This window comes from Cherax quadricarinatus, chromosome 23 (genome assembly GCF_038502225.1).
Source record: "Cherax quadricarinatus isolate ZL_2023a chromosome 23, ASM3850222v1, whole genome shotgun sequence".
Taxonomy (NCBI): Eukaryota; Metazoa; Arthropoda; class Malacostraca; order Decapoda; family Parastacidae; genus Cherax; species Cherax quadricarinatus.
The window spans coordinates 42,721,043-42,747,217 of record NC_091314.1 but is presented as its reverse complement, the minus strand read 5'-3'; the positions used below and the strand labels follow the sequence as shown (position 1 = coordinate 42,747,217).

Below are 26,175 nucleotides of genomic sequence, written 5' to 3'. Positions count from 1 at the left end.
TACAAGGAGAAACTTCCGTTTTTCCTTTTGGGCCACCCCGCCTCGGTGGGATATGGCCGGTGTGTTAAAAGAAAAAGATGATGTTATTAAATACCACTGCCTCAACCGCTGCCTCTACCACTGCCTCTACCACTGCCTCAACTGCTGCCTCAACCACTGCCTCATTGCCTCAACTACTGCCTCAACCGCTGCCTCAACTACTGCCTCTACCACTCCCTCTACCGCTCCATTTGCACTCAATCTACAAGCACCAAACACAATGAATTATTGTGAAATGTTTGGAAGAGCACGGAGACTGATACTCACTCCAGCATAAACAAAGACACACTGACGATGCCTCAACCACTTCCTCCACCATTGCTTCAACCCTCGTATTTTTGTACAATATCATTCTTCAATTCTATCGTATTATTATTATTATCATTCATTATTATTATCATCATTTATTATTATTATTATTATTATTATTATTATTATTATTATTATTATTATTAGCAGTAGCAGAAATGTTGGATTCTTTGCTGTGTTCGAGAGTAAACATATGATGTCACTATCCAATACCTGTCCAAATAGCCATTCCAATATGCAGTCATGAATGGGTTGACATTATTTATACTGTAGTTCAATAGCAAATAATGAACAAACAAAACACCATACTGAGTGGCGGGAGGGCTGGCTGCCAGTTGCGGGGGTTGGAGGAAGGGTATTAGGGACTCATAGGTGGTGGGAAACTTAAATATGATTTGGCGGCTGGGAATTTGGCAGTTGGGAATTCGCGAACGCGAATGTTGAGGGAGACCTGTATATTTTCCAAATTCACATTCAAAATCCTAAAAAATAGCAGTTGGAGCAGTCTACAGACTACCTCACAAAAATAACTTGACTCAGAGATGAATAACCACCACCTGTTACTTGCTGGTGACTTTAACGCTTTTGCTGTTGGTGCCATGGTACTATGGCTTACAATCTAGTGTTGGTGCTGTAGTACTACACCAAAATTCTAACGGCTTTGAATCTAGCAGGAGAAAACTGGTAGGCCAGCATGTGAGAGAATGGGTCTGTGTGCTCAGTGTGTGCAGTATAAAAAAAATTGGGAGCCAGTGGGGCATTGTGGAAATGCCATTTCAGTACACCTTATTCATCATGCCTCGCAGTAAGAAATACCTCACTCCCCGGTGAACTGGGACTCTTCCCTTCCCTTCCCAAGTGAGAGTTCTAACACAAAGTGAAGCGTCCGTGAAGATGAATCTCGTAGTTTTGAGGAGTTTGTGACCGAAAACAATACTCAGGATACCAGAAATAGTCCTGACAACCAAGACGATTATCAATCTTCCACCAAAAAAGTCAGACAAAGTGACTTATTTCCATGTGGGTGGTGGGGATGACAGCATGGTTGGTGGGGAAGGCAGCATGGGTGATTTCTGTTTATGGTCAAATGGGTGAGTGAGTGTAAGTGTGAACCACCAGGTGGTATTCGTGTAGTTAGTTGATGGGGTTTATCAGGGAGATAAGATGTTTTCTAATGGTAGTTTTGAAGGTGATGAATGTGTCTGCAGTTCTAGAGTTCTCAGGTAGGGTGTTCCAGATTTTAGGGCCTTTGACATACATTGAATTTTTGTAAAGGTTTAGTCGGACATGGGGAATGTCGTAGAGATGTTTGTGTCTGGTGTTATGCCTGTGGGTTCTGTCACAACTATCAAGAAAGCATTTTAGGTCAAGGTTGATATTGGAGTTTAAGGTCCTGTAGATGTAGATTGCACAGTAGTAAGTGTGGATGTACTGAACAGGGAGTAAGTTTAGATCTATGAAGAGTGGGGGGGGTGTGTTGCCTGGGATGGGATTTAGTGATTATTCTTACTGCAGCTTTTTGTTGGGTTATTATTGGCTTTAGGTGTGTTGCTGCAGTTGATCCCCAAGCACAAATAGCATAGGTGAGGTATGGATAAATAAGTGAGTGATATAGTGTGAGAAGGGCATTTTGCGGCACGTAGTATCGTATCTCGGAGAGGATCCCAACTGTTTTGGATACTTTTTTGGTTATGTGTTGGATATGGGTGCTGAAATTCAGGTTGTTGTCAAGGTATAGGCCTAGGAATTTGCCCTCATTATGTTTGGTAATTAGAGTGTTGTCGATCTTAATGTTAATTTGTGCATCTCCTGCTCTGCTACCAAACATAATATAGTAGGTTTTGTCAATGTTAAGTGTAAGTTTATTGGCTGTCATCCAAGTCGATATTTTGATCAGCTCCTCGTTAACAATGGTGTTGAGGGTGGCAAGATTAGGGTGAGAGATGACATAAGTCGTGTCGTCAGCAAAGAGAATGGGTTTCAGGTGTTGGGATACGTTTGGAAGATCATTGATGTATATGAGGAAGAGCAGGGGACCAAGGACACTTCCCTGCGAAACTCCAGTATCAAGTGGCCGTGTTGTTGATGCTGTGTCTTTAATGGTAACATACTGATACCTATTAGTAAGGTAAGATTTGAAATAAGCAAGCGCATGGCCTCTTATACCGTAATGGTCAAGTTTGTGGAGTAGGATGTCGTGGTCTACTGTGTCAAAAGCTTTTCTTAGGTCAATAAAAATTCCTAGTGGATATTCCTTATTTTCCAATGCTGTGTAAAGCAGATCTAGCATTTTTATGATTGCATCATTAGTGCTTTTATTTTTCCTAAATCCAAATTGGCAGGGGTTGAGTATGTTTTGTGCTGTTATAAATGAATACAGTCTCCTGTGCACGAGTTTCTCAAAGATTTTGGATAGCAATGGTAAGTTTGATATTGGCCTATAGTTGTTTAAGTCTGTAGGGTCACCACCTTTATGTATTGGTGTAACCCTTGCCATCTTGAGTAGTTTCGGGAAGGTGCTAGTTTATAGTGACTTGTTAAAAAGTAATGAAATAGCATGCGAAAGGATATGGGCCGCTCGCTTGTACAGTAATGGTGGGACATTAGAAAGATTCCCTGAGTTGTTTTTAAGTGACTTTATAATCTCGGTGACTTCCGAGGGCTCAGTTGGTGCAAGATAGAAGGAATTTGGGAAATTCCCATCTAGGTAGTCCCCGGCATGGGCATTAGTATGTGGGATTTTATTGGCGAGATTAGATCCTATGGTTGAGAAGAAGTCGTTTATCTTGTTAGCTGTGTCAGTGGGATGTAGTGGTGTTTCATTAGGTTTAGTTAGGACAATATTCTTGGTTTTTTTCAGTTTGTGGGTCCCTAGAATCTGAGAGAGTGTTTTCCAGGTCTTTTTTATATCTCCTCTAGTGTCTGTGAATCTACTGGAGTAGTATAGTTGTTTGGCTTTCTTTATTACTTTGGTGAGAACTGATGAATAGTGTTTAAGAATATCTTTGTGTATTAAGCCCTGTCTATATTGCTTTTCATATTGGTGTTTCTTGTCAATGGATTTCAGAATGGTGCTGGTTAGCCATGGGCAACCAAGCCGTTTGTTTGTGATCTGTTTCATTTTTATAGGACAATGTTTGTTGTATAGTCTAAGTAATTTGTTAAGAAAAATGTCTGTCCAGTCATCAATACCATTGGCCTTGGGGAATTCTGTAGGCCAGTCAACAATCTCTAGGTCAATTGTGAACTTCCTTATTGAGGCCTCGTCATGGAGTCTAAATGAGACTTTGTTGTATTCAAGTGGTGGTTTGTTAATGTTTGTCAGGAGGAAGGTAGGGTAGTGGTACAATGGTACCATATGATGCAATATGGTACAATGGCACATGATACCATGGTACCATATGATATAATGGTACCATATGGTACAATGGTACCATATGGTACAATGGTACCATATGGTACAATGGCACCATTTGGTACAATGGTACCATATGATACAATGGTACCATATAATACAATGGTACCATATGGTGCAATGGTACCTTATGGTATATGGTGTAATGGTACCATATGGTACCCTATGATGCAATGGTACCATATGGTACATTGTACCATACAATACAATGATACCATATGGTTCATTGTACCATATGGTACTGTTGTATTCAACACAATAAACACTGATATTTTCATTATTATTTTGTTTACAATAGTTGTTTACAACAAAAATATGCAAAAATGTTATATATTAGTAATGTTCTATTATATATTTACAAGTGTATAGGAACTTGACGCGTTCCTTGAGGTGGATGACAAAGCACTTGGGGAAACTGTGGAGTCAGTAGCTAGCTTGCGTCGTCACTCACTCAGTCTTGGCTGGTATCTCATGCCACCAACACCTATTGACCATATGGTACACGGTATCATATGTTACAGGGTACCATATGGTACATTGTACTATATAGTATAGGGTACCATGCAGTACAGGATAACATACGATTCAGGGTACCATATGGTGCAGGGTGCCATATGGCACAGGGTACCATATGGCACATTGTACCATATGGCACAGGGTACCATATGGTACAGAGTACCATACAGTACAGGAGACCATATGGTACAGATACAGGGATAACTATGGAAATAAGTCACCCTGACTTTTTTGGGTTATCCTAGGATTTTATACGTATGCTGCTATGTATGATAATCTATGTAATTGTATTTCTGTACACCTGAATAAACTTACTCAAGTGCATGTGACATCATAAGTAAGTTTATTTAGTTATACACAAATAAAGTTACATAGAATATCATGCTTAGCAGCATATGTTTGGAGAACCTAGGATAACCCAAAAAAGTCAGACAGACTTATTTCCATTAGGGTCCCTGTACCATATGGTATAATGTACCATATGGTACAATGTACTATATGGTACATTGTACCATATGGTACCATTGTACCATATGATACCATTGTACCATATGATACCATTGTACCATATACCATTGTATGACATAGCACCATTGTACCATATGGTACCATTGTACCATATGGCACAATGGTACCATATGACTCAAAACCATAGAATTTGTCTTCAGCTCCACTTCCATCAGTCTTAGAACTGTAAGTTGTGAAGAGGAGAGTCAGAATTCGCCTGGAGAGTGAGTGGGGAGTGAGAGCTTCCTTGCCGCCAGGCACTATGAACAAAGCTACTTTGCCGGCGTTCCCACAATGCCATGCGGGCGTCCAGATTTTTTCTACGGTGTGCACACTGACCACCCAGACCCATTCTCTCAGATATAGGCCTACCAGCCTTCTGGTGCTAAATTTGACCCCGCTAGAATTTTGGCATAGATCTACGGTTTGGACCCTGAACGTAAAGCCGTAGATCTACGGGACGAACCCTGAAAGGGTTAAAAACAAGGCATGAGACATACACAACTTGCCTGCTTTTATGTACAAAAAAGCTTCTCAAGTATTGTCACCAATTATTGCAACGCTCTTTAACAAATCCATTGAATCATCTACCTTCCCAACAATCCTCAAAATAGCGAGGGTCACTCCGATCCATAAAGGAGGTGACCAAGCTGACTTGAATAACTATAGACCAATATCTAACTTACCACTGCTCTCTAAAATCTTTGAAAAATTAATTCATAGATGGATCTATTCCTACCTCATTTCACACAACATATTAAACCCTTGTCAGTTTGGATTCAGGAATAATAAAAACACAAATGATGCTATCATACACATTCTAGACCTAATATATACCGCACTTGAAAAGAAAGAAGCCCCACTGGGCATTTTCATTGATTTACGTAAAGCTTTTGATACAGTCGACCATGAACTACTGTACTCCAAATTAATGCACTATGGTATCAGAGGCCACTCCCTCAACTACCTAAAGTCATACCTTAGTAACAGAACTCAATATGTGTATGCAAATGATGCAAACTCCTCCACCCAAAAATCACAGTAGGAGTCCCACAGGGAAGTGTCCTTGGACCACTCCTCTTTCTCATCTACATCAATGATCTACCGAATGCATCACAGCTACTCAAACCCATATTATTTGCAGATGACACTACATATGTATTTTTCCACCCAAACGCAGTCATACTAGCAAACACAGTCAATGCTGAATTAGAGAAAATATCTGCCTGGATGATGACTAACAAACTTACCCTGAACACTGATAAAACCTATTTCATTCAGTTTGGAAACAAAGCTGCAAATGATCCAATTAACATTACGCTAAATGGATCATCAGTCACAAGACTCACAGAGGGAAAATTCCTAGGTATCCACCTTGACAATAGCCTTAAGTTCCAGACACACATTCAACAAATCACCAAGAAAATCTCCAAGACTTTAGGCATACTATCAAAGATAAGGTACTACGTTCCACAATCAGCTCTCTTGGCACTGTACCATTCACTCATATACCCTTATCTTACATTTGGAATTTGTGCATGGGGATCAACAACATCCAATCACCTAAAACCCCTAATAACCCAGCAAAAGGCAGCAGTAAGAATGATAACAAATTCCCACTCCCACCAGCATACTCCACCAATTTTCAAAAATCTGAATCTGCTTACCATTAAGAACATCCATACTTATTCATGTGCCTACTACATACACAGAAAAATACACACAAATATATACCCCCCACTCAAACTTTTCCTCACCAACCTAAACAGGACACATGACCACAACACAAGACACAGATCTCTTTTTGATATACCTCGTGTCCATATCACACTGTGTAAAAACTATGCACATAAAGGGCCCCAAAATATGGAATTCATTACCAGAAGATATTAAAGTAACCCAGTCTGAAAGTCAATTTAAGACTCTTCTCAAAAGACACTTAATCACCCTAGACTAAATGCTAAATACTCAGTATACATTTACTCACCTATGTACTCCCACATCATAAGTGAAACAATCACATTGAACCTTTTATCCATTGTTGACAGGAATATAATTGAATCATTGTTTTTCACAAAAGCATTTTCGAATATAAATATATCTTTGTATTATACAAATTTTGATTAATTTATAATTAATATTCTACTGTACAACTATGAAATAATTACTATCCTATTGTACAACTATGATATACTCCTTAGTATTAAGTAGAATGTAAGCCAATAATGTTAAGTTGGCCCATAATGCCTAGGCATAATAGAGGCTCTCTCTGCATTGCAACCCACAATTGTATATACACAATCTCAATGTACTGTTTGCAAAGACATTAAATAAATAAATAAATAAATAGATGTTGCTTTAGTGTCTGGAATGCCTCAAGTCCAAGTGTTTATTTCGGACTTTGTTTTTAAATTGGAATTTATTTAAATTTATGTAAAATTTACCAAATTACTCACCTCTGTATACTTTATAGAGTATCGTAGGGGTTCTTAAATGGAGATATCGAGGGTTGAAGGTAGACACACTGGTTGGATGGTAACGATATATTGTCAGACTATGGTAATGGGAGATGGAGCCCAGCCTCTGCCTTGTCCTAGCCTGTGTCAAACGCCGACTGAGACCGAGGTAGCTCGTTCACACTCAAGCTGCATCCCGTGACGTCACACAAACAGTCACTCGGCCTTAGGGGTCTTCTATATAAACACATGGATGATACTATAATGCTCAGCTAATCTATACAACACATGTAAGGGGATTCAGCAGCTATGCTGACAGCTCGGTCATGTTACGTATGTCTTCTCGACATACACTACTATCCTATAGGCTGAACAGGCAGGTGGTTCTGGGCTGATTCTATACAATAACAAATTCATATATAACTTAGAACTAATGGATGGTATCATAATGGATGTTAACAAAATGAGTTTTACGTAATGGGTGTTAACGTAATCACTTTTAACGTAATGAGTTTTAACGTAATGCATTACAAACTATAAGAACAAATCATTGTACAATATGGATGGAATTGATCGATCGATCTGTATTCATGCACTCTATGGATTCTGAGGAAGAATAAATATATACTGTATATACAAGGTGAAATTAACAGCAAAGGCATCTGGTGAGCACAGACTATTGCTAAATTCTCAGAATTCGGAGGGAACGTGAACACGAAAATTTCTGACAAACTAATCAGCTAATAACAAAACACACAGTTGACGGTTTCATTCATCTCGGACATCTAATTATACAGGCTGTTTACATTTAAACCCAATTCTGCGAGGGTAAGGTTTACGTATGCAGAATGGTTATCCTCTCTGGGAGGATCGAATTCCTCTGCAATGGCTAACACATGCCTTGACTGAGGGAGATCTGAATGAGTATCTACAAAAGATACAGCTACATTCACTAGTGACTGTGGAATTACTAACTTCTGCTAGGAGTACATAACTCGACTATTCGATACAGTAATTCTTGGCTCATTACAGAGTCACTAATGGGTGCTGCTGGCTTCACAGTCAGAATAAGATCTTCCTGGAGCATGAATCGAATCACCAGAACACAAGGGATCGGTTCTTTCTTGCTGGAGGAATGAACAAACTCGGTGGAGTGGATGACTATCCCCGGTTGAAAAATTTACGCTATAACACGCAATATGAGCAAAGGAGAACGAATCTACTATCTCAAACTGCAAGCACAGGAGAAAATAAATGAACACGGTCAACAATGCTGATATTCAATCTGAGTCGCACACAGTGACACGAGGTATCAGCTATAAAGAAACTTCACTTAGAAACGTTAACAACATGTGAAAATTACTCGAGAAATAACTTCTTACAATGCACTGATTACTGTTAACTAGGATGGGATCACCATCTGGAACATTAGGAACAAAAACAGACACACTAGTGAGAGCACTAGCTGTAACAGAGATGTCTTTCTGCAGACAGCATGTCACATCAACAAGAGATGGCATTACTAGTTTCAAGTAATCGTTTTCTGACAAGGCATCCCCTGTGGAGAAACTACTACTTGAACTAGCAGACATTGCAGGGATAGGTTGTGCACTCAAGGCAGTCTGGGTGTCCCCGGACACTTGAGGCAACGAAACACTATCCTGCAAGTCTGAAGGTGTAGGTGGAACACAGATGGGAGTGACAGAGTTACTAGTGCCTGACCGCTCGGCTACGTTAATAAGTAATTCACGGATCTATAGGAACTTAATCTGAACTTCACATTTCGCAGCACTTTAACAAATCTCAGATACAAGCTGTGAGAACAAACACATTGCTCGAGGTCTAGGTATTGTCTTTCAGTCAGTAAGGGAATATTGGTACTGTGGACTGATTCATATTGACTTTGACTGGCATGATACACTAAGTGAACATTCAAAAGTGACTGGGACATCTTCTCAGTGAACTTACTGAAGGGCATAAGGCAAAAAAAAATAGAAAGAATGACACAGTAAGCTTAAACGGGAAGAAAATGCTTAACTATTTTGCATAAGTAATTAAAAATTGACAGGTCACACAGTAAGCAAAGAAACTCAGTCACAGAGAAAATGCCTATCTGAACAAACAACACTTTGAAAATCAAGAGAACTTGTACTTTACTCAAATCTAATTTGCTCAACTTTTACTTTAAATTGAATGAATGGCACAGTGAGTTGTCTTTACTCTCAATGCAACAGGGAAATACACAATAAAATGATAAAATGGACTCAATAAAGCTTATGCAAAAATAAAACAAACTGGGACACAATTCACTGAAATAAAATAAAATGGCACAGACAGAATAAAATATTATGCACAGAACAGAGCATATGAAACTGCACTGATATAAACTGTAGCAATATTGCAAATAACAACTGCTAATCAAAAAGTATTGCACAACACTGCACAAAATCTCTGCAAGAAAATTTTTTAATGGCAACACAATGTTTGCACAAGAATTATTGCAAAATGAGTCAATGTGCAGTAATAAAAAAATTATTACACACACAAGAAAAGAAATATATCAAGGAATGAACTGATTGAACACTTTAACTCTTAACTACAACTTAAACAACACACAACAAGCAAAAGAACAATTTACTCTAAAAGAAGAACTTAAAAATTGCACTAAGAGTGAATTTGTTCAATGAAACATGAAAAATAATAATAGGTGCTAAAACACACAACAAAAAGTTTGAACACTTACAGTGATGTAGAACACAACACATCAACATAAACACAATACTAGAATTTTCTTGCAATGAAACTTGATGTGTGAAAACTTTGATAAGATAATAATTATCTTGCTTGCACAAAACAATGGCACTATTGTCTGTGGAAATAAGACAAATTAGACACTGGCTAAATGAAAGAATATGAACACAAGAATGTTCAACACACAGGGAACAAAACAAGAATACACAAATGCTGGGATGAAAAAAATTATATATAACTGAGACAACATTGGGTTGTGATGCAGAATATAAGGTGAAAAATTACTGAAATACTTCACTGGAATACTGAGAACACTAGGTGATTCTGAAGTGTAAACACAAGTTCTATACTGCTCATATGTTTCACACACAACAAAGGAAAAACACTAAGTACTTATTTCAAGTGTATAAAAAGACACACAACACAACAGACATAAGATAATGCATGAAAATTAACACTGAATTAAGGAGATAAAAAGATTATTGCAAACAAACACTGAGTCTGATCGAGAGTCACTGAATGTCACTAAGAGAAAAAAAAATCACTGGAAACACAAAAAGAAATGTCTCAACACTCGCAAATGTCTCTATGAAAAATATTATCGCTGCAACGACTTTGTGAAGAATAAGGTTGATGGCAGTGGAGAGTAGATGAGACTGGTTGCTGACTCACTGCTCCTCAGCACACTTGATCATAGAATTGCGCTTAAATCAACGATAGACACACACAGGAGGCTTTCAATGATGGCGCAAAACACACTCTACCTCTTGACCCCCTATGTGGTCCTTAAAATATGGTGCTATAACCCCTCATAGTGTACCAAAACACTGGTAGAGGTTGGGTGAGTGGGTTAATGGCTGAGTGAGGTGTCTGAGGCCGTGTGGTGAGTGGGTGGGTGGGCTTAACAGGGCTAAGACCGGGGGTGGTGAGACACACGTGGTCGTGGGCCTATCGGATGAACGGCATAAGCCTCACTGAGGACACCCACACTGCCGTGAAGATAATTCTAAGCCGGCTGGCTTAAAATACACCCACGAAATACCACAACACCACAAGGATGAAAAAGAGCACTCAGAATGGCTTGGAGCTTGAATCACAAGCGATGAAGACTACTCACGTGGCTTACTTGAATACTGGGGTAAGACACCTTGGTTAGTTGCTAGCTGGTTTATTTTAACCCTTCACACAGAATAGCTTGAGAACTTCTCACAATGAGCACAGCAGGGGTGGAAGCTGGCTTGGCAGGCAAAAGAACTGGATGGAGTAGGCTAGGCTGGACTGGACTCGGTTGTTCTGACTCCCCCACCACAGACTGGAAGCTGGCTTATTTTGCAAACTCGGGTCAACCCCTCGGGAGTGATGCAAATAAGCAGATAAACACTAATACAAAGAGACTGATCAGTGAATAATGTAGTGGCTGGTAGAAGCTCGAGAGAGTAGCTGGCTTGAGGTAGCTGGCTGGGGTAGGTCGAGCGTACCCTGCTCGGCAGGCCTACTCACAAGATGGCAGCCGGCTTGGTAGAAACTTATCTCCAGAAATCGCTGTAATCGTCAGGATTACAGGCCCTCCATTGCCACCATTTGTCGTAGGGGTTCTTAAATGGAGATATTGAGGGTTGAAGGTAGACACACTGGTTGGATGGTAATGATATATTGTCAGACTATGGTAATGGGAGATGGAGCCCAGCCTCTGCCTTGTCCTAGCCTGTGTCAAACGCCGACTGAGACTGAGGTATCTCGCTCACACTCAAGCTGCATCCTGTGACGTCACACAAACAGTCACTCAGCCTAAGGGGTCTTCTATATAAACACATGGATGATACTATAATGCTCAGCTAATCTATACAACACATGTAAGGGGATTCAGCAACTATGCTGACAAGAGTAGTTCTTGTGCTCAGTGATTAGAATAGAAGACATGCAAGTGAAATAGCTAAGAATTTGGTCGAATTGAGCAGTGACATTGACTTATAATAGGACTGAAATTGGGAAAAATTTCTGATTCCTAAACTGTGCCCAGACCATCAACCTTGTTCCTCTGTAATTCCATAAGTTTTTCCATCACATTTCATATTTTTGGTGTCATTACCTTCAGAAAAGAGTTCTCTGCTATTTCAGAAGAAAAATTGTAATTATCAACTCTGCTGTACCATATTTATTGATCTGTTCCAGACAAACATGAATTCTCTGTACATGATAAAAGGAACATACGCAAGATATGAAAAAAATAGTTGAGCAAATACTGTTCATTGAAAATAATTTCTCTTTGAGCATTTGGAATGATCAAAACTACAGATTAGTGTTCTTGAATTATTATTTGGTTCCAAAGTGCCAGTTTCATAAATGTAGAATATTTTAAGTCAGAACATCATAAGTTGGGGTTTCTACTATAAAGACAGGAGGGTCCCACCTTACAGCGCTTTGCTTTATGGTGTTTCACTAATACAACAGTTTTCACTCATATCCATTCTTACAATTAATATATTCGTCCAATAAATATATTCACCACTCACTATAAGCTAAGGACAAAAATATTTTAAGATAAGTAATGTATGTACTCTATATGCATCATTTAGGCCTAGCTCTATTGCTCACTTAATATATGATAGTGTAAACATGTTATCAGGCTTTTATATGCATTTGAAAGTGAAAAAAGAAGGTTATATTTCACCATACAGTGATTCTTCCTTTACAGTAGTAACCCAGAACCTAACCTGCTGTATAAGTGGGGCCCTCCTGTATTCAGTTCATGTACAGTGCAGTAGTGTTTACCATCTCTATATTGTTAAGGATTCATAGATTTTAAGAAATATTGCAAATGAACTTCATGGAAATATTTTATGTTATTCTTATGGGTGTTTGAGCATTTTCTTATCTTGCCACACCCATTTTTAAAATTATGCTTTTTGCAATTGTTGTAATCAGTTGGACTGTGGATTGTTACACATGCAAAGATGAACATATCAACATTTATATTTTACAAGCATCATCATTCTCCTCATGGGCAGAGTGTGGGCTCTGGATGGCAACAGTCTTTACCTCTCTGGATCATAACATTGTGATACTGGAACCAAAACCTCAATGCTCTGCTTATCCTTTCAGGAACTTGATCATGCATTTTTCCCCATGAGCCAAGGGCCTCTGAATTTACTATAAGGAAGATGTAGTGATGTTCAAGGTCTACATACTTTCTTGTTTTGGAGACTCTTATGAAGCTTGCTGCCCCTCCTTCTCATGCTTTTTGTTAGGGATAATTTTTGGTTGTTGTAGGTGCACATGTGTCATCCCACTTCATCTTTTGTAACACTTGGGTATCTCTAGTGGGTAAACATTTTGCCAACCAGTGGCTTCCTTGGTCCAAATACAGAGAAGAATGGTTGGAGATCAAATTGGAGTCAAAGGACCCCAGTGGAAATTAGTCACTTTGACTTTTTTGGGTTTTCCTAGGTTGTTTACACATATGCTGCTATGTATGATAATCTATGTAACTGTATTTGTGTTAACCTGAATAAACTTACTTAATATGATCACACAGACTCCAGGCTGAGGGACTGATTACCTGGGGTCCTTTTCGTGGTGGGTGGAGAGTTTTGACAATATCCTTGAAGAGAGATCCTTTGATTCTTTCCACAGGCTCTTGTTCCAAGAAATAAACTACAGTGGACCCTCGCCTAATGATATTAATCCGTTCCTGAGAACTCAACGTTAAGCGAAATTATCGTTAGCCGAATTAATTTTTCCCATAAGAAATAATGGACATCAAATTAATCCATTCCTCACACCCCAAAGTATGAAAAAAAAAAAAATTTACCACATGAAATATTAATTTTAATACACACAAACTGAAGAAGACATGTACAATTACCTGACACTTACCTTTATTGAAGATCTGGTGATGATTGATGGGATGGGAGGACAGGAGAGTGTGGATGGTGTTAATGTTTAGAAGGGGAATCCCCTTCCATTAGGACTTGAGGTGTCAAGTCCTTTTCTGGGGTTACTTCCCTTCTTCTTTTAATGCCACTAGGACCAGCTTGAGAGTCACTGGACCTCTGTCTCACAACATATCTGTCCATAGAGGCCTGTACCTCCCGTTCCTTTATGACATTCCTAAAGTGTTTCACAACATTGTCAGTGTAATAGTCACCAGCACAGCTTGCAATAGCTGTGTGAGGGTGATTTTCATAAAAAAAAGGTTTGCACTTTAACCCGTAAACGGTCCAAACATATATGTTTTTTTCAACATTTGAAAGTATGTAAAAAAAAGTAGATCTTCTTTTGTTTTTTTTACATTTGAAAATGTGTAAAAAAAACTTTGATCTACTTTTTTTTTGTTATATTTGAAAACATGTAAAAAAAACGTAGATCTACTTTTGTAGCACTACACACGTGAACGTAGATCTGCTTGGACCTTTTACGGGTTAAGCCACATTGCACACATTTCCTTAATCTAATTTCTCTATCCCCTCCTCTGGAGCAGTTTCCTCAGGTCTGGCTTCTTGCTGTTGAAGATGATCTTGCAGCTCATCAGTGGTTAGTTCTTCATTGTCCTCCTCCACCAACTCTTCCACATCCTCCCCACTAACCTCCAACCCCAAGGACTTCCTCAATGATTCCACAACTGGCATAGGTTTCTCAGGGTTAGCTTCAAATCCTTCAAAATCTCTGATGTCTACACATTCTGGCCACAGTTTCTTCCAAGCAGAGTTCAAGGTCCTCTTAGTCACTTCCTCCCAAGCCTTACCTATAATGTTTACACAATTGAGGATGCTAAAGTGATCTCTCGAAAACTCTCTTAGAGTCACTTGAGTTTCTGAGGTCACTACAAAGCACCTTTCAAACATAGCTTTTGTGTAGAGTTTTTTAAAGTTTGCAATGACCTGCTGATCCATGGGCTGCAGGAGAGGAGTGGTATTAGGAGGCAAAAACTTCACCTTAATGAAGCTCATGTCCCCAGAAAGTCACTCTGCCACATCTGAAGAATGACCAGGAGCATTGTCTAATACCAGGAGGCACTTAAGGTTCAATTTATTTTCCAGGAAGTAATTTTTCACAGTGGGGGCAAATGCATGGTGTAACCAGTCATAGAAAAGGTCTCTAGTGACCCATGCCTTACTGTTTGCCCTCCACATCACACACAAATTAGCCTTGAGGACATTGTTTTTCCTGAACACTCTGGGAGTTTCAGAGTGATACACCAATAAAGGCTTCACTTTGCAATCACCACTAGCATTAGCACACATCAACAGAGTAAGCCTGTCTTTCATAAGCTTATGTCTTGGGAGTGTCTTTTCCTCCTGAGTAATGTAGGTCCTGCTTGGCATTTGTTTCCAAAACAGGCCTGTTTCGTCACAATTAAACACTTTTTCAGGTTTCAATTCTTCACTGTCTATGTACTCCCTGAATTCCTTCACATATTTTTCAGCTGCTTTTTGGTCCGAGCTGGCAGCCTCACCATGCCTTATCACACTATGTATGCCACTACGATTCTTAAATCTCTCAAACCAACCTTTGCTGGCCTTAAATTCACTCACATCACCACTAGTTGCAGGCATTTTTCTAATTAAATCGTCATGCAACTTCCTAGCCTTTTCACATATGATCGCTTGAGAGATGCTATCTCTGCTATCTGTTTTTCGTTTATCCACACCAATAACAGTCTGTCAACATCTTCTATCACTTGTGATCTCTGTTTCAAAAACAATGTTGCACCTTTGGCAAGAACAGCTTCCTTGATTGCTGTTTTCTTGGCCACGATATTAGCGATGGTTGATTGGGGTTTTGTGTACAACCTGGCCAGCTCGGAGACACGCACTCCACTTTCATACTTAGCAATGATCTCTTTCTTCATGTCCATAGTAATTCTCACCCTTTTTGCTGTAGGGTTGGCACTAGAAGCTTTCTTGGGGCCCATGGTGACTTATTTTGCAGGTGCAATCACTAAAAAGGCTGTGATAATATGAAATGTTCCGATTGTATGTTTGGATGCGACCACGGTGGCTGGCTTGTAAACACTGGCACCCACGGGACAAGTGAGGCGCACTCAGGCCACACGTGGACACGTCTCGAATGGAACGAATCGTGTTGGGTGAGTTTTTTAGTGTTAGCCGAGGCAAAATTTTTGCGTTAAAATGTATCGCTAGGCGGATTTAACATTATGCAATGCATTCGTTAGGCGAGGGTCCACTGTACTGTCTCTCATTCACCTGGTGTTGTGTGACCTCTGTGGGTTTAAAGCTTCCCCATGAATTTAATAATACTGTAATAGTACTGTAATAAGAATTCTTTTCATGATGATAACTTCTTCATGTCTTATTTTCTTTCCCTCTGATCCTATGACAGATGTAATGAAAGAGGCTGATTTGGTCTGCCACTGCTGTGCCACAGCTACTCCTGTGGTTAGTGAGGATAAGAGCTATAGAGGGATATGCTAATGCAAATTGCCTGAGTTATTGAGGTGAGAGTCCTGAACATAATGAACTCTCATAGTTAAGAAGCAGAGCTCTCTCATGCATAGACAAATTTTCAACAATTTGTTGAGACTAGATTCTCTACTATGGGCTATTTAATTGGGACAGTTTTTGGTCTTCAAGTCTACTTGGTATAGTTGGAAAGATTGAAAAGTAGCCCACTCTCTAGTCTATTTATCATAAATCCTACAAGTATCTCTGAAGCTCTATGTGAGATCTTTAATTCACCATCAATTCCTAGTACAGTGGACCCTCATTTATCGTAATTAATTCGTTCCAGAGAGTGTGACTATTACCGAAATTGACGATTTGCGAATCCATTTTCCCCAAAAGAAATAATGTAAATCCAATTAATTCTTTCCAGACACCCAGAAGTATCAACAAAATTTTTTTTTTACCTTGAAGATAGATTTACATGCACAAAAGAATGAACATTCAACATGACAGTTACCTTTATTGAAGGCTGTTGTTGATGAATGGAAGACAGGGAGGAGGGGACAGGGAAGCGAAGTTACTGTATGGAAGGGGAATCTCCCTCCATAAGGACTCAAGGTCACTTCAGGGGTCACTTCCCTAGCTTAAATATAGATGTACATGCAAAAAAGAATGCCAAATAAATGTAAAGCACTAATAAAATGTATAAATGAACATTTAACATCATACTTACCTTTATTGAAGACTCTTGTTGGTGTATGGCAGATGGGGCAGAGGGAGGGGAGGCAAGTTTATTGTTGGAGAATATACCACTAATATCAACTCTATGGCTTATTTATCTATCACAATTCAACTAATATGACATAATAAACAATATTAATAACATAGAAACATGGAATATACTACTCTAGAATGAATAAAAAAGTCATTATGTATGTCACTAGAGGTGTTGTGTTGTTGTTGGGTGTATAAGGGCCACTGAGAGCATAAGCCGTCCATAACGTTGGTGAAGCAGCAGCTGAGGCGGCGGTGTTTTCTGTAGCCCTATGTAACTCCAACAACACTGGGGGAGTTAGTACAGTTGCTGAATCACTGAAGAAAGCACCCTCTACCACCATCACAACCACTACCATCCTCTACCATTATCACTACCACCCTCTACCACTGTCGTAACTGCTACCACCCTCTACCACTATCACAACTGCTACCACCCCCACCACCATCACTACCACTCTCTACCACTATCACAACTGATACCACTCTACCACCACCACTTTCATATTTTTCTACAAACTTTTTCTTAAATTATGTGTGTTTCCCACATTCTTTACCAAAGGGCTGGCACTAGGGGCTTTCTTTGAGCCATGGTGGCTTATTTAGCAGTGGCAAGCACTAAAACGAATGGAATACATATTATGAAATGTATCGTATAAACTCGTGGGATCATCCTCACTCACTGATAAACAATGGCATACTGGCTGGGAATGGAATGTGAGGCTGCCATGCATACACGTCCGAGACCAACGACTGTTTGCGAGTCAAACGATGATTTTCGAGTCAATGTTTTGATGAAAAAAACGTTACGATTTTCGAAAATTACGACTTTTGAGCCTTATGACAAATGAGGGTCCACTGTAATTCGTCTTAGTTTTTTCTATATTTTCTCATAATGTGGAAACAAGGTAGTCTCTTGTAGGTTTGTCTTCCCTTGTGAATTTCACCATTTTTGTACATGTTAGATTTGAAAATCTTCATCACTGCTTCCATGAGTCTACTTGGTATTGCTCTTTGTGTGTCTAAATCACTCTTTATCTTTATTGCTCTTTCTTTCTGTATCATCATTCTTATCTCTGTTTGTCTGTGTCAGCTTCAATGGGTACTATACTGATACATAAATTGCTGCTAACATATCAGCACCAGATGCTACTTTTCCTCCCATATTTCTCCTGTAGTGCATAAGAAGTCTCTCCTTAACTCACTTGCAACACTTGCAGCATTTCAACAAGCTTCTCTAATTACTTTATTTCTAGAATAATAGAATTTGGCATATCTTTGCTTAAGATATGCAAATGCTACAAGCACATCAATGCTAAAGTCTGCCTTCCCTTTTATATTTGTTTTGATCATACTGAAAAAAGATAATCACAGCTACTCCAACAGTATGGTGGGTATTCTCCTTGCTCCCACCTATGTATAATGTATTTTTCATACAGAAGAAAATATTTTCTCACTACTTTCTTGTGCAGTAAGCACCTTGTAGCTACCCACGTTCTTCATTTATTTCTGGCAGTTGGTGGAGGTGCTTGTGAGTAGACTTGTTTATACCTAAAGAGTAACCCATGAGACTGAAAACTGAGAACACATTGCCAATGTATCCAGCATCGCTAAAAAAAAAAAAAAGTCTTCTTTGTGTTTACTGGGTTAGGTGAGTAAATGAAGTTGAAAAATTGTAGCCAAAAGTATATTGAGGAAGAGTTGGAAGAAAAAGTGTTTACAATATTGTGATATGCCTGTAATCACATGTATCTCGGTAATCTCACACTCTTGTAAATACATTACCTTCATTGATCACCACCTCCACAGCAGTTGATGACATGGTGAGTCAGACTATTGGTGGCTGAGACTTGTAATTTGATAGAGGCAAAACAGCGTGGTTGATCATTTATTGGTTTGCAAGAACTTATTGAGTTAAAGCTAGAGACAGGAGTTTGTTGGTAATTCTTCTTGTATTTAATGGGAGGGTATTGAAAAACCTTAACCTTTATGCTAATATAGTTTCTTGTACTGTAGGTATTTTGTACCATCTGCCATGCCTCCAGTTATATAAATAGTTTTTTAAGTATGTAGATTTGTAACTAATACCTCTAGCACTTTCTAGGTATTAATTATAATACTATGTATCTTTACTCTTAGCACTCCCAGGGATACACGAGTTCAAGTCGTTACACGTTAGGAGAAAAATGATAGCAATAATTTGATAGCTAATTTTTAGTACCTTTGGGGTTCTACAGGTTCCCTCTGGCAAGGACAGCAGCCTGTCCCCGGAGTGTGATCACGACAGCAGTTTTGGCAGTATGTCTGCACGAAGCTCCACAGCTGATAGTGCAAGTCCTCTGTCTGAATATCGGGGATTACTTTCATCCCATGCAGCTCTTTCCACTAGGACAGACAGTAACAGCCCTGTCTCTGATTATCAGGGACTTTCAAGGAGAACAGATAGTCAGGTATTTAATATTTATTTCATTATCAGTCAATCTGTTGCATTATGAGATTGGTTGATCATATTTTATATCACATTAATCTCCGATATCTTTCCTAAAAATAAATAAATTATCCTCAACAAAATATTAATTTACTTAGAGAAAAATATGCTAGAATGCTGCACTCTCCCATGCTTCATTAACTTTTTTGTTTGCAACTGGTTATAATCATGCAAATGTAGTTTTAAGACTTTTTTTTCACTTATGCATCGAAAAATTCAGCTTTTTAAATTTAAACTTGCAGAATTGTAAAAGAAATATACTTGTTCCTTGAAATTCTTTGAGATACTATAATATTACTGCTACTATAGCAGTAAGAAAGAAAAAAGATATATTTGCTGAGTAGGGAATAGAGTGAGGGACAACAACCATCCTTGAAGGTTCTAAAACACTGTCAAAGGAGTGTGAAGTGGAAGCTGTTAAATGTTTTGCAATATGGCAGGTTTAATGGACTTTAGGGTGACAGGTCTATAAGGTGACAGGTAAATATTATAAACAACTGTGTACTTATCTTTAGTCTGTACATTTTGCACAGTATGCATATTCTGAGTGAAATCTCATGGCTGGTTTTCAGTGTGAGTGTCTTGTGCCAAGTCAGAAGAGAATGGACACCCAGCCAGATGAAACTGGGTTGTGATGACACAAAGTCTGGCCTAGGGGTGGACGTAGGAAGGAAAGAGTAGTTGGGTGATGTGTGTTCACACATTTATAACATGTGTATTTTTCATTCCAAAACTGAGTGAGGGAAGAGGGGGAAGGGAGGGTAAAGGAGAAGAGAATCATGATTGAATTTTGAGTTTGACTTTTTCTCATTATTTTTAAGGAATTGCATTTATTTTTGGCATGTGTCTGTATGGTCTATATTTGTATCGTATGTGGAATTTTTTCCTGATTTTGTTGTATAAAGATTATGGCTGATTTTGGATATTTTCTCAGTTGTTTTCTGACTAAATTCATTTCATTTTTTGTATATGATTAATTGGTGCATTTATGGTTAGCTTATAATTTTTTGGTAAACATGAGTTGAGAATTTTAGAAATAAAAGTAAACGCAACTTTACGTTTCACTGTATATTTACAAACTTGTGTTGACATGTGCTCTTACTCACTCCCTCTACCATTCCTGTGTATATGCAGTTTTAAATGTATTAAAAATGAAAAGAAAGTAACCTAACATTTTTTATATAGTATATCTAACAAAGACAAGAGAAAATATAAGAAACAAAATAATTGACTGTGCAATATTCATATTAACTAAGTACAGTAATAGCCACCATGGTACAGTAGTAGCCACTATGGTACAGTAGTAGCTGCCATGGTACAGTAGTAGCCACCATGGTACAGTAGTAGCCACCATGGTACAGTAGTAGCCACCATGGTACAGTAGTAGCTGCCATGGTACAGTAGTAGCCACCATGGTACAGTAGTAGCCACCATGGTACAGTAGTAGCTGCCATGGTACAGTAGTAGCCACCATGGTACAGTAGTAGCCACCATGGTACAGTAGTAGCCACCATGGTACAGTAGTAGCCACCATGGTACAGTAGTAGCCACCATGGTACAGTAGTAGCTGCCATGGTATAGTAGTAGCCACCATGGTACAGTAGTAGCCACCCAGCTGCCATGGTACAGTAGTAGCTGCCATGGTACAGTAGTAGCCACCATGGTACAGTAGTAGCCACCATGGTACAGTAGTAGCCACCATGGTACAGTAGTAGCCACCATGGTACAGTAGTAGCCACCATGGTACAGTAGTAGCCACCATGGTACAGTAGTAGCCACCATGGTACAGTAGTAGCCACCATGGTACAGTAGTAGCCACCATGGTACAGTAGTAGCTGCCATGGTACAGTAGTAGCTGCCATGGTACAGTAGTAGCCACCATGGTATAGTAGTAGCCACCATGGTACAGTAGTAGCCACCATGGTACAGTAGTAGCCACCATGGTACAGTAGTAGCTGCCATGGTACAGTAGTAGCTGCCATGGTACAGTAGTAGGCACCATGGTACAGTAGTAGCCACCATGGTACAGTAGTAGCTGTTATGGTACAGTAGTAGCTGCCATGGTGCAGTAGCAGCTGCCATGGTACAGTAGTAGCTGCCATGGTACAGTAGTATCCACCATGGTACAGTAGTAGCTGTTATGGTACAGTAGTAGCTGCCATGGTATAGTAGTAGCTGCCATGGTACAGTATTAGCCACCATGGTACAGTAGTAGTTGCCATGGTACAGTAGTATTTGCCATGGTACAGTAGTAGCTGCCATGGTACAGTAGTAGCCACCATGGTTCAGTAGTAGCCACCATGGTACAGTAGTAGCTGCCATGGTATAGTAGTAGCTGCCATGGTACAGTAGTAGCCACCATGGTACAGTAGTAGTTGCCATGGTACAGTAGTATTTGCCATGGTACAGTAGTAGCTGCCATGGTACAGTAGTAGCTACCATAGTTCAGTAGTAACTGCCATGGTACAGTAGTAGCTGCCATGGTACAGTAATAGCCACCATGGTACAGCAATAGCCACCATGGTACAGTAGTTTTCACCCTGGTACAGTAGTGGCCACCATGATACAGTAGTAGCTGCCATGGTATAGTAGTAGCCACCATGGTACAGTACTGGGCACCACAATACAGTAGTAGCTGCCATGGTATAGTAGTAGCCACCATGGTGCAGTAGTAGCCACCATGGTACAGTAGTGGGCACCACGATACAGTAGTAGCTGCCATGGTATAGTAGTAGCCACCATGGTGCAGTAGTAGCCACCATTGGGTAACTTAAGTTGGTGCAGTCATCTGTCAGAAAGTTTACATGGCTCAGCAGTTTTGAGTTTGTCTTATGATTGTTTGGCCTTTTCTTTTCAGGATTGTGCTAGAAATATGTGCACCTCTCACTTGGAAGTTGTTCATACCACTATTGTAATGGCTTATTGAAGTCTATAGATATAACCCCATGCATTGTCAAGTTTATCAGACTTTATTAGTAAATTTGGTAGTTTTGCTAATTTTGCATTATTTTCATCAAATTCTTAATAAAAAGCAAAGTCCAAAATAAATACTGTAGGCTTTCCTGCCACTAAATTAACCTGTCTTTTGCTCATTATTCATATCCATAGTCTCTCACATAACATTTGCCCTCCATTTTGAATCTCTTGTCAAATACAAGAAGTAATATTTTCCCTATTTCTTGGCTAATAAACCACAACCAAGAATGCCCAGTCATGGTTTAGGTCATCCCACTAATTGAAACAGATCTATTAAAAATCCATAAAAGAGACTGGGGGAAGTATGAGTTGGGGATCCCTGTCTTTCCTAGTTGCCCAAAATTGACCATTTTCTCCACTTTGAGGCCTTTTCCAGGATACTTTTGGTCTGAAATTGACCAAAATATTCTCCGTTTCGCTAGTATATGTTCTAATCTATTGGCACCAAGAAAAACCTAATAAATCCATGAAAAACTATCCTTTTAAGTGCTTCCAGCTTGTTATTTTAGCCCAAGTACTGTACAGGTTGACCATCATTAATCCGGCATCATCAGGACCTGTGGTGCCGGATTAGTGATGTTGCCGGATTACAGAGTGGTTAGGTTAGAATACACTTAACTCAATGGTGATATTTATGCATTGGCGATTTCACCCACCTTACACCCTATTTTTGGCCCATTCCATTGATCCAGTCTACCAAACTCGTAGCTATTTTAGTGCAACGAACAAGTGAAGTAACAGCAGCAACACACACAACAAGAGGCATTCTTGAGCTCCCCTAGCACTCAGATTTAATGCCCAAACTGAGGTGTGGCTCCAAAAGGATCCTGTAGTGCTTGCTGCCTTTGCACCTCCTGACATCATCTGCTGCTATACAGCTGCCACAGCCCTCAAGCCCAGTGTGGGTGGGGTTTGTGGCAGCACAAGCTGCCTAGCTTCTCTCTCCAAGCCCCATAGGGGTGGGGATTGGGGCTAGACCATGGGAGGAGGTATTTGTACCTCCTCCCATGGCAGACTTTGGTCTGAGACACTCCCACGACAGGGAGCCAAACCTCTTGGGAAAGTCCCAGGCCGGGTGATTATACTGGTGAGTACAACAACAAACAATAACTATTTCGCTAGTATTCCTTCTATTTTGTCGATTGTGTACAAGAAATCGTCCATTTACCTATTTCAACTACCCAATAAAGTGGTCAGAAATCAATAATTTGGCCAATTTCACACAAATTTCAAGGGATGCCAATTTCAGAATATGGTCCAGAATAAACAGTGCAGACACTCCTGGCTCTAAAATAACATTTTCTCTGCTTATTAGTCACATCTCCAGGCCTCTCTTATATTACGCTTATCGTAGGGGTTCTTAAATGGAGATATCGAGGGTTGAAGGTAGACACACTTGTTGGATGGTAACAATATATATTGTCAGACTGTGATGAGAGAAATGGAGCCCAGCCTCTGCCTGTCTTAGCCTGGATGTCTACGCCGACTGAGAGGGAGGCAGAGGTACGACCGTACACATGCGCATCCCGTGACGTCACACAACAGTCACAGGCCTAAAAGGGATCTCCTATCTAAAGCACATGGATGATACTATATGCTATGCTATATAACACAGGGATCAGCAACTATGCTGACAGCTCGGTCATGTTACGTATGTCGTCTCGACATATGCTACTATCTTATAGGCTGAACAGGCAGGTGGTTCTGGGCTGATTCTATACAGTAACAAATTCATATATAATTTAGAATTAGTGGATGGTATCATAATGGATGTTAACAAAATGAATTTTACGTAATGGGTGTTAACGTAATCACTTTTAACGTAATGAGTTTCAACGTAATGCATTACAAACTATAAGAACAAATCATTGTACAATATGGATGGAATTGATCGATCGATTTGTATTCATGCACTCTACGGATTCTGAGGAAGAATAAAATATGTATACAAGGTGAAATTAACAGCAAAGGCATCTGGAGCGCACTCAGATCATTGCTGTCAAATTCTCAGAGTACAGAGGGAACGTGAATACGAAAAAAAAAAAAATTCTGAAAAACTAATCAGTTAATAACAAACAGTTGACAATTTACTTCATCTCGGACATCTAGTTATACAGACTATGTACATTTAAGCCCAATTCTGCGAGGGTGAGGTTTACATATGCAGAATGGTTATCATCTCTGGGAGGATCGAATTCCTCTGCAATGGCTAACACATGCCTTGACTGAGGGAGATCTGAACGAGTATCTACAAAAGATACTTGTGGGTTTCTCATTACTTGTCAAGTACGCAAGGAGTAACGACATTCAGGTTGGTTATCTGACTGAGTATTTGAGGTAGAGGGTACAGAGTCAAGAGGAATTTCAGCATCTGTCACATTAGTCTGGGTAGCAATATCATCAACATCGCATACTAATTTCATATGATCTAAATGCGATTCTTTGTACTTACCAGTACTAATTTCTCTAACCTTATACTGTACTTATTACCAGAGATATGTTCTACAACTCGATAAGGTCCGACAAACTTTTGATCGAGCTTAGGCATTTCGGATGTTTTGTAGAAATTTGTCAGCATTACTCTCGAACCTACTTTTACTTTTGATGGCTTAGCACGGCTATTAGTTACTCTAGTAAATTCTGCTGTTGATTTATGAAGTGTTTCACGGATTCTTCTAAAAACACTCTGAGCCATGCTGGTATGAGTTGCTACGAAATCATCAGGGTTGTAATTAGGTTTCGGAGTGGAATATAACAACTCATAGGGTAAACGCTTGTCTACACCATACAATGCATAATGTGGAGTATCACCTATTGAAGCATTGTAAGCAGAATTTATGGAACATTGGACATCTGGTATGACTTCATCCCAAGTTTCACTATTGGGGTTGATAGTGGCTCTCAGGACATCAAGTACTTTCTTATTGGTTCTTTCGGCTAACCCATTGCTGGCAGGATGATGAGGAACAATGGTGGATTTAGAGATCTTGTATAAAGTACACAAATTTTCAAGAATCTCATTACAGAATTCACCTCCATTATCTGTTACTAAGGACATAGGGGTGGTATGCCTGCAGATAATGCATTCTTTAAATGCTTTAGCTACTGTCTCTGCAGTCTTATCTGCAATAGGAACTAACTCACAATATCTGGTGAAATGGTCTACCATAACTCACAGATGTTTGTTGCCTTGGAGGGAACATTTAAAATTGGTTAACAAGTCAAGGGCAACTCTTTCCCACGGTTCGCTAGTGGTTGGGTACACCTGGATTGGATTAGGGCCATTGACATTTCCTTTATGTTGCATACAGACACTACATTTCTTAACATACTTGGAAATGTCAGTTGCCATACGTGGCCAAAAGTATTTCATTCTGGCTTGTTTCACAGAACGATCCATACCAGGGTGTGCAACACCTGGTGCATCATGAACTAACTGTAGAGCTACGTTCACTAGTGACTGTGGAATTACTAACTGGTAAACTCTTCTACTTGGAGTACCCAATTCGGCTGTTCGATACAGTAATTCTTGGCTCATTA

The 26,175-nt window shown here is 39.5% G+C and overlaps 1 protein-coding gene across 4 annotated transcripts in view; it reads left to right on the top strand.

Annotated features, from left to right (window-relative positions):
- Window positions 1-26,175, top strand: part of LOC128685674 (rho family-interacting cell polarization regulator 2) — a 535,723-nt gene that overhangs the window by 284,157 nt on the left and 225,391 nt on the right. For all 4 annotated transcript variants that reach the window (XM_070088105.1, XM_070088106.1, XM_070088107.1 and 1 more), the window contains one exon: window positions 19,409-19,621. In XM_070088105.1, coding sequence (XP_069944206.1) covers window positions 19,409-19,621 — 213 coding nt within the window. The remainder of the gene's footprint in view (window positions 1-19,408; window positions 19,622-26,175) is intronic.